General features: G+C 44.0%; 2 protein-coding genes across 2 annotated transcripts; one reads left to right on the top strand and one right to left on the bottom strand.

Moving 5' to 3' along the window:
* The first annotated feature begins 427 nt into the window (after positions 1-427).
* On the top strand, positions 428-5141 carry LOC109735372 (DNA-directed RNA polymerases II, IV and V subunit 3-like). The gene is made up of 3 exons (XM_045231096.2): positions 428-909; positions 2587-2824; positions 4757-5141. The coding sequence occupies exons 1-3, from the start codon at positions 428-430 to the stop codon at positions 5015-5017; spliced, it is 981 nt and encodes a 326-aa protein (XP_045087031.1). The 3' UTR covers positions 5018-5141.
* A 379-nt stretch (positions 5142-5520) lies between these two features.
* Positions 5521-9495, bottom strand: LOC109735364 (uncharacterized). Its single transcript, XM_020294577.4, has 8 exons — positions 8881-9495; positions 7776-8302; positions 7568-7618; positions 7381-7488; positions 6433-6528; positions 6235-6336; positions 6083-6142; positions 5521-5982 (listed from the first exon to the last, which is right to left on the bottom strand). Exons 1-8 carry the CDS (start codon positions 9437-9439, stop codon positions 5917-5919), a joined length of 1569 nt encoding a protein of 522 aa, XP_020150166.3. The 5' UTR covers positions 9440-9495; the 3' UTR covers positions 5521-5916.
* Positions 9496-9949: the final 454 nt, after the last annotated feature.

The raw sequence follows: 9949 nt of genomic DNA, 5'->3' as shown, positions 1-9949 counted from the left end.
TACGGAGAGAGAGACCAGCACGCTCAAAGCGCCGACCTGACACAGCAAAGGCGCCGGCCACCGCGCCGCCGCCAAGGAGGCGGCCGGGTTGGACCAGGAGAAAATCTAGTCGCCTGATAGGTCGCCTCACAGCAGAAAACGCTTCGCCCGCAAAAGACACATTCCGCAACCAGCCGCAACAAAATGGAGCGTTAGATGCCACGAAGCCACGCATTTGATCCGGCACGAATCTTAACGAGACGCATCAAGCGAAAGGGCAAAAGAGAGACAATTTTTTTAAAAGAAAAAAAGAAGGGCAAAAGACAGACAAAAACCCCGTCCTCCAGCCTTCTCCTCCGCCTGTTCCGCTTCCCCCAAATCCGCCGCGCCCGACCAAAAACCCTCAGCAGCGACGCCCCACTCCACCTCCACCTCCACCTCCGGCGGCATGGAGCGCCCGGCGGCGGGCGCCTCCTACCAGCGGTTCCCGCGCGTGCGGATCCGCGAGCTGAGGGACGAGTACGCCAAGTTCGAGCTCCGGGACACCGACGCGAGCGTGGCCAACGCCCTCCGCCGCGTCATGATCGCCGAGGTCCCCACCGTCGCCATCGACCTCGTCGAGATCGAGGCCAACTCCTCCGTCCTCACCGACGAGTTCATCGCGCACCGCCTCGGCCTCATCCCGCTCACCTCCTCCGCCGCCATGGCCATGCGCCTCTCCCGCGACTGCGACGCCTGCGACGGGGACGGCTCCTGCGAGTACTGCTCCGTCGAGTTCCACCTGGCCGCCCGCGCCACTGACTCCGGCCAGACGCTCGAGGTCACCGCCATGGACCTCCGCTCTACCGACCCCAAGGTCTGCCCTGTCGACCAGGCCGATGCTGCCGGTGACCACAGGCAAGTCGATCGCGCTCTCCATTACGATTTACGGCCCATTGTTGTGTTCTTTACTTGTTAAACCCCCAAGTATTGATGTGATGAAATGATGACCTCTGCCTGATCTACAGAAACCAACTAACCCTAGCTAGGTAGTCGTTCTACTAGTAGCTTATCTGTATGATTAGTGATATAATAATTGTGCTTTGTACTAACTGGTTTATGTGTCCCTAACTCTTTGTCTTGCCTCTAAATGTATTTTTTTTTATTTCCTTGGAAGGTACATGTATAAAAATGTAATCCTGTGACTGCACGTCTGCACCACTTGAATTAAGTACCTCATGCTCGGCATCGTATCTCTAGATGATTTAGTTCGATGGTTAATTTGTATCGAAAGGTCACAATTACACTTTCACGACATTGCCCATGCCCTCATTCTAGTCTTTTAAATCAGCATTCTGTTACTTGCAGTCTAGCAGCATTTTAAGTTGTATGTGCCTTCTGCCATAGTGTTATATTATAACTCTTACCCTACTGCTCATCACCTCATTGTTCCATGGGGTTCATCCATATACCCTAAGTTTATCTGCCTATGATTTGCTCAGTTTTCCATTTTCATTCAAAGGGTACAGATTGTAATGCTTATGTTGGGAGTACCACTCTATATGTCACATGTATCTTTTCTTCTCTTCTACAATAAGTTACCCAATTCATTTTCCTTTGTAAGCAGTTAGTTAAAGAAAAGAAACATAGCCTTTTTTTGTACAATCTTATTTTCCCTCCTCTTTCATTCCATCATAATGGGACATCATGAATGGAAGTACTGAGCATTTGGTTATTAGTTGATCTTACATGTCAATTGTACACATTAATCTTATGGGGGGACACACTGAAAATGACTCAATTTTCCATGTCCCATTTAAGTGTGCGGATTGTAATACTTATGTTGGGAATACTACTGTGTATGTCACATGTATCTTTCCTTCTCTTCATAAGTTAACCAAATCATTTTCCTTTGTAAGCAGTTAGTTATAAATAAATAAAAAGAGGCATTTTTTTTGTACAATCTCCTTTCTCCTTTTCTGTCATTCCAGCATAAGGGGGTGCAATGAATGGAAGTAAAACTGAGCATTTGGTTATTAGTTAATCTTACATGTTAATTGTACACACTAATGTTATGTGGAGACAGCAGTACAAATGGTGAGGCCACAGTTATCTGTGTATACCAGACTTACCGTCAGTGGCATCTTTAGGAGGGGATAAGACTTTTTATCCCTTAAGGGTTTGATTGAATAACTTCTAGGTTGGATGCACATTTAACTATTTTATTATGAAATTTTGGCTGTCTATCTATCTGACACTGATCTTTCATTTTATGTGCTTCTAAATGCAAGCGAACTCTGCTTTTTAACTATGTTAGCCTAATTAGTATTTTACTATATTTAGTGTTAGGTGGATATGTACATTAACTAGGTCCAAAGGATTAATAATACTATAAATCTTCTCCTACATGCACAGAGCATGCACTATTGATATGTTCTGCTGCTGTCACAATAAAAATTAAGCTACCTTATGAGTATATGTGTTAACTTTTGGTTGAGTGCTCAGAGGCATCTTCTGTGCATATCTTGGTCTTCTTGAAAATAAATGTCTGAAAATTGCCCTTAAATTTTCTCTTGCTTAACTAATGCTTATTGGTATTGAGCTTTAAATAATGATATCTTATTTCAGGGGCATATTAATTGTAAAGCTGCGTTGTGGGCAAGAGCTACGTCTCCGAGCAATTGCTAGGAAGGGAATTGGAAAGGACCATGCCAAATGGTCTCCAGCTGCTACTGTGACCTTCATGTATGAGCCTGATATATGTATTAATGAAGAGCTTATGGAGACACTTACACTTGAGGAAAAACAAAGCTGGGTGGAGAGCAGCCCTACAAAAGTATTTGACATTGATCCTGTCACCCAACAGGTCAGCTTGTTCTCTACTAGTGCTTCTCCATCACTTGTTTCAACAACATCATCAACGAATCCGGAGTTTTAGGGTTTTTTCATATGTTGTACGTGCTAAACTATTGCTAGATTCACAGTGTGTTCGTGTGTGTGCGTGCGTGCGTGCATGGGGTTCCGCACACGGGTCTGTGGGCGAACTATTCCTAGATTCATCAGACATCTTACATGGAGAAAAGAGATTCTACCATTCACGGGAGATCCCGTACATTCTATTGGAGATTAGAATGCATGCATGTTGGTCCCCACTCAAGTCACATCAATCAGTCACAAATTATGCCATACTTGATCACTAGCAACCTCTCTTCTATATTCCTGACACACAATAATACCTCACCCATTCATATTTTTTCATATAATTTCAAGGCTTCAATCTATTTTATTTTTTGAATCACAGTTCCAATTTACAATCTGTTTACATATTTGAGTTCCTTGCGATTAGGACTTTGAAACAAAACCGCTGTTGAATATATTTTGAGAGGTTTTAAAGTTCATATTTCAGAACATGATGAAACTCTATGAAACATAATAATGCAATCTAGAACATGAAAAACCTGATAAGTTTTCAGTGAATTGACACTGAATGAAACATTATGATACGATCTCGAACAGATAAACCACGGTAAAATAGTAGGATTGTTTTTCCTTTTGAAACATAATAAAACATTATGATAAACATTTGAATATTTGAGTACCTTTATATTGTAATGCACGTGTTTGTGGAAGGAGAGAGTACGTGGTTGAATAGTGCACACATATCTGTAACATTTTTTTTAGAAAATCTGGAGCATTTCTGACACAACGCTCAATGAATATGAGAATGTAGAGATAAAAAATATATCAAACATCTTAGTGGAAAAAATGGCATGAATCCCACCCAAAGCATAAGTGCTCAGCTATGCACGGTACCTCCCGTGCATGGTAGAAAAGCCAGTCTCATCTTACATGCAGTATTAGTCAAATCATTCAACACCACAAGTATGATGTTATACAGTCTCCATGCATTACTTCAGATAAGCCATCAATATTTGTTGATGCTGCAATCTGTCACTACAAAGTTGTAGCCACTTAATTGTAACCCAGCACCTGCTGTCGTAAGGGGTGCATGTGTTTATATTCAGTGCTTGTGTACTTATATCTGCTGTCTATTTTTCTGGCTATTAGAATTAAATTACTGTCAAAGTCCTGAGTTTGTTTTTTGTCTGGCTGAGAACTTGACATATCAATAGCATATCACTGATACTTCATAGTAGTTATTTTGAAGACAAATTCTTCTCAATGTTACAGAAATCTATTAAAATGGACTACTCAGAGCAATAATTGTTGTGTCGATATATTTACTAGTAACATGTGACTGTAAAACTGTGTTTCCTGTTACCAAAATTATGTTTCCATTCATGATGAAGATACCGCAAATTGCGCTGTTCTGTTTACTGAACTCTTGGGGTAGGAACTTCTCATGAGTCAACGAGAAGAAACCCCAAAAAGTTTGTCTGTTGAAACTCAATTGCTTCTCCAAAGTGCGACAGAACAAAATTACGGCAAGTCAGCAACCACAACAACATTTGCAAACCATGCTAATGATTGTTAAAAGACATTCCTAAACTCTGAGATCTCTAGTAGCCAAAGTTTACATTTCATGCATGCCTTCTTCTAGCATGTGCTTCTTCTAGCAAATGCCTATCTGTATAAAATAGTTTTTTTGCCAAATTATTATGATAGATGGGGTTGTATTTTATTTTCATGGAGCTGTCTGTTTGTAAATATAAAGACGTTTTAGGTCACTGTTATGTGGCAGTTTGGCCCAAACTTAAATATATGCGGCCATTTGTCTTATTTATTGCATATAACAAACCATTGATTTTAAGCATGCCTACTTTTGTGTCACTGTCAGGTGACGATTGTGGATCTGGAGGCATACACATACGACGATGAGGTGATCAAGAAAGCCGAGGCCATGGGGAAGCCAGGACTGGTGGAGATCAACGCCAAGGAGGACAGCTTTGTGTTCACCGTGGAAACGACCGGCGCCATCACAGCCTATGAGTTGATCATGAATGCTATCACGATCCTGAGGCAGAAGCTGGACGCCATTCGCCTACAAGATGATGATGGCGATCTTGCTGAGCTCGACGCCCACCTTGTTGGAGGCTAACCGTCTGGTTCTCTGGAAAAGAAATCGCTGGTTGCAAGTGTAGGCTCATCTGACTATGGTGTTTGTGGCAAGATGTAATGGATGATGCCTCCTTTGATCTTGGAACGGATGCCTCTTTTGATATCCAGTACCAAAACTCTAGTGGATGAACAGTGATGAATGCAGGGGAGAAGCAAAATGCAGCCTGATATAATACTCCAACCAAGTAGGCAGGGGAGAAGCAAAATGCAGCCTGATGAATGCAACTACTCTGTCTACAATCGAGCACACATTTACATTTGAGTAATTAACTTGCCCTAAATTATACAAATCAGTCCAGGACTCCAGGTGAATAACAATAAATGACTAGTGAACATCCATCTATGTCTGAAACACATTCAAACCAATTAACCAATCCAGGATAGTCAGTGTGAACTCCAGCAAATTTGATTGCTTCTCCATAGACTTGAACATACAGTATATATGAATGATGAAACGAGCAAACCAAGGGGAAGCGGAGCAGAAGAACAAGAGACCAAGGGTTTTTATTCATTCTACCAAGTTTGGATCCATCTAAGATCTAACCTCCCGAGCAACCAGGCAGGCCGCCACGACAGAATTGCATAATATCTGCTAACAAGACAAAAAAAAAAGCGACCAAACACGTGGCCTTCGTTCTCTTTGCCAAGTAAATATGACCACCTGCTATCTGGTTACACTATGCATTGATCAGTTCAAAATATTACAGTACCCTGTTAACAGGGGACCGGTCGCAGGACAAACAAATAGTTGGAATCACGGATGCAAACAGAGGTCTCACGGTCGGATCTGCCACCGGCTCCTCCTTTGGGCCCTCCCTTGCCACTCCAGCAGGCCCGACGTGAGGTGATCTCCACAAACAGAAACAGATGACTACCTCGCTACAACAAGTACGACTCCACAACAGTCCGTCCAAACTTCTGCTCCACGTCCTTGGGCGTTTCAATCTGCAAAACAAACAAATATTACAGATAGCAGATCGCTGAGGAAAGCGGGAGAGGACACAAAAGCACTCTAAGTAAATATCCTGAGTAATAGAGCACGCACGGCATTTAGTGCTATGAAGAGAGCTTTGATAACGTTGAGCGGGCTCCTTGATCCGATAATCTGCAAGATGATAATAAAGAGATAAGGTTACCACTTCGCAAATTCAGAGTGACAAGTGGTCCTGTCTAGTGTCTAGTACAGCAGAAGCACACCTTTGACTTGACGTTGCTAAACCCGGCTAGATACATCACAGTTTCGACAGTCCTGCCAGCGGCGCACATCCCGCTCCTCATTTGTCCAGGCCAGAGGTAGATCTTAAGATGCAACACAGGGAGATATAATATCCAGAAAAGAGGCCATACAGCAGCTGATCAAGAAGCCGATTTGATGCCCAGATGTGTATATTTTACCTTTGTTTTCTCGTATTTGGCCTGAATCGCATGAGCAATTGTGTGCTCCTCATAACGCTCCATGTAATGTAGGTTCTGGAAGCATTTCTCATAGGCCTGGAAAGTGGAAACAGAACAAGGAGCTTCATGTAAGAGCTGAACTTTTTAGTTGAGGTATCCATATCCAACTGAAGCCCAAAAGGTAATAACTCAGAATTTACTATTTTGCATATCTGCATACTAAATAAGCATTATCCAGATGAACATATTAAGCAACTAACAATTCAGTATGACTATTTTTAAGGAACTTCACTATACATACTATCCTATGGGCCATACTGGACCAAAAACTTTTGTTTTGAGAGGAAGCAAATGTCATGTAAGAGCCAGGATTTTCAGTTGAGGTATTGAATTACAATTGAAGCCTAAAAGTAGTAGTAACTCAGTATTTACCATATCTAAGATTCAGAAAAGTATTTAGAATATCTGCATATACCAGAAAAGTATTGCTCAGATGGATATACCCAGCATTGACAATTCAGTATGACTATATTTTAGAGAAATTTCACTAGATATATAACAAACTTACGGGCCGTACTGGACCAGCAAATTTTGTTTCCAGTGGAAGCAAATGTCATATGAATCTACCAGATTTAGCATCTTGCATCAACAAAAATATAAAGCTGGACATATTCAGCAATTTGAATTCCCAGCTCTGAAATGAATAAGATATATAACCCATGTTTCACTATCAATATTATTAATCTGCATGCTAACCCTGTACTGTACACACATATGCACAGCTCGGTCACCATCGCTTGAGACTCGCATGTACATACCACGTAAACCACAAAAGAGAAAAGAAAATGAGCCAATAGTGTAATGGATGATATAGATGGAGAGGAAGGAAATGATTCAATAGCTCAAATATAAGTTCAATATATTGTTTGGAACAGGGGACATCCATACCCTCTGTATTGCAATCTTTGCTGTTGGACCTTTAGCTTTTGCAAAACCTACAACACCATGGTAGTTTCCAGTTGCCAACAATGCTGTGTATTTTGCTATTTGGCCTCCCTGAGAAGAGAAATGCAGAATTAATCATAGGGATATTCTATAAGTAGTATTTATGAACATCCAGAAAAAGAGCATTCACCTTTGTAACTTTGCATGTCCGATTAACATCAATGACCTTCACATCAAAACCCTGTCAAATGCATACCAAATGTGTTAGTATAGGCAACAATGGGGTTGGCACAATGGAGTTACAAATGTAAAATTCAGAACATCAACGAAGGGCACGCCCAGCCATAAGGTGCCTGCTATAACAATTCAATAAACTCCAGTGATAAAGCATCACTTACTTTTCTGTACATAGGCCTCCTCTTTTTGTCCGTCAGGGAGTTCCTCTCCTCCACCAGATCCTTTATTTCCTCTTCCAAAACCCTGCCCTTCTTACCAAACGTATGATCCAGGTCCGCCAACTTCTCCTCGATCTTCTTCTCAATAGCATTTAGTTTCTCGATGAGCATATCATCCTTCTCCTTGTCTTCATTGAACTCCTCATCCTCATCATCGAGGCTCTCTCCTTGGATCATCTGCTTCTCCTTGTCGAAGCCAGCGTTATCAATCACATCGTCCGGAGAGTCGACCTGCTGGTGCTGGATAAGCCCGAAGTTTGCGGGGTTGCTGGGGTCGTACGCCTCCTTGCACTCCATGAGCCTGACGGCCCGGTTCAGCTTCTGCAGGAGGATGAAGCGCTCTTTCCCCGTGGAGTCCTTGAGGCGGTTCATCATGTCCCCGATGACCCTGTACTCCAGCGGCAGGCTCAGATGGCGCTGCTCGAACTTGTCGATCTTCGTCATGATCTTGTGAGCGTCATCGAGGGTCTCTGTTCGGCAACATCAACATCAACGCAGAAGGAGATTCATTCAGGAACATGGCAGCATTCAAGAAATGGAAATACATGACTAGTATCTGTGACTGATGGCTGTCAGCGACATTCAGGAACAAAGCAACATTCAGGAAATGGAAATGCATCACTAGCAGTAGCTGTGACTGTGATGGCTGTCAGCGCAAAATTGCCTGTGGTCAAGCAGAGCAAAACATAGATGGATTCCTTTACAATTTACTAATTAAGATATTGGGGCCATTAAGCTATTTGTGCTTACAGAGATCGCTTCGACAGTCATAGTACATTTGCTCACTGCTACATAAACAAATCAAATACCTCAGCCAGGTCATGGTAATATATATGTGAGGCTTTACAGACGTGGTATGAAGTTATATCAAAACACCAGGTACCCTGAGGTTAGAGCAGGCTTTGCATATATTTTCCTACCTATACGTGTGGCATGCCGTGTGCTTGATGCATTGTATAAGAGGACAGCCAGGGATTCACATGACTCATGACGGCGAGATGTGGTGGAAATGGAGAGGAATGGAGGGGGGAGGGGAAGCTATGCATACCGGCCTCGGCGAAGGAGCGGAGGAGCTCGGATTGGCGCTTGCACTTGCGGTCGAACTCGTCGACGCGGCGGCGGATGGAGTCGGAGGAGAAGCGCTCGTCGTCCTCGTCGGACTCGGAGTCGCTGGGCTCCAGGAAGGACTCGTCGGGGAGGTTGGCCTCCTTGGCGTTCCGCCGCTCCAGCTTCTCGATCAGCGGCTTCACGCCCAGGAAGTCCTCCTCCTCCTCCTCCTCCTCGTCCCCCTTCCCCTCGCCGCCGCCGGCCCCGGCCCTGCGCCGATCCTCGCGTTCCTTCTGCCGCTCCCGCTCCAGCTGGGCCAGCAGGTCGTAGACGGTCTGCTCGTTGAACGGCGGCTCCTTGTCCCTCCCCGCGCCGCCGGCGCCGGGGGAGGCGGAGGAGAAGGCGAGGTGGCGGCGCTGGGGCGCGATCCGCGGGCCTGCGAGGTGGGGCAGCGAGCCGGGCGCGGCTGCGGCGGCGACGTTGCGGTGGGAGAGCAGGCGAGCCCACGCGGCGGCGGTGGCGGCGCGCGACCTCGCGGCGGCGGCGGTGGCGGCGGCCATGGCGATGGGGTTTGTTCGTTCTGCGAGGGGAGAGGAAGACGTGGGTTTTGGAGCGGCCGCGCGTGGGCCCTTGATGGGCCTCTAGAGGAAAGGAGTTCGCTAAGCTCACAGCCATCTCGCGTGGGCCGGCCCATCCAGCGAGCTGGTTGCTCGCTTCTTCCGTTTCCACCTCATTTCGCTCTCACTGCTCAACCATTTGAAAAAGCTCGTGGATCTAAAAAATTACGAATTTGAAGACAGTTTATGGATTTGAGAAAAGATCACCTGTTTGAAAAAACTATACGGTATATAAAATGTTCATGGCTTTGAAAAAGTTTGTGGATAATTGAAAAAAATCATAAATTTTAAAAAACAATCACGAATTTGAGAAAAACTCATGAGCTTGCAACAAGTTCATGGATTTAAAAAATTATAATGTATTTCGCAAAAATTAAATAAAATCATAAATTTGAAGAAAATCATGAATTTGAGAAAAGTTCACGATTTTAAAAAATGATCATGGATTGGAAA

Source organism: Aegilops tauschii, chromosome 7, assembly GCF_002575655.3.
Source record: "Aegilops tauschii subsp. strangulata cultivar AL8/78 chromosome 7, Aet v6.0, whole genome shotgun sequence".
Taxonomy (NCBI): Eukaryota; Viridiplantae; Streptophyta; class Magnoliopsida; order Poales; family Poaceae; genus Aegilops; species Aegilops tauschii.
Note: the sequence above shows the minus strand (reverse complement) of the source record. Positions and strands in the feature narration are given on the sequence as shown.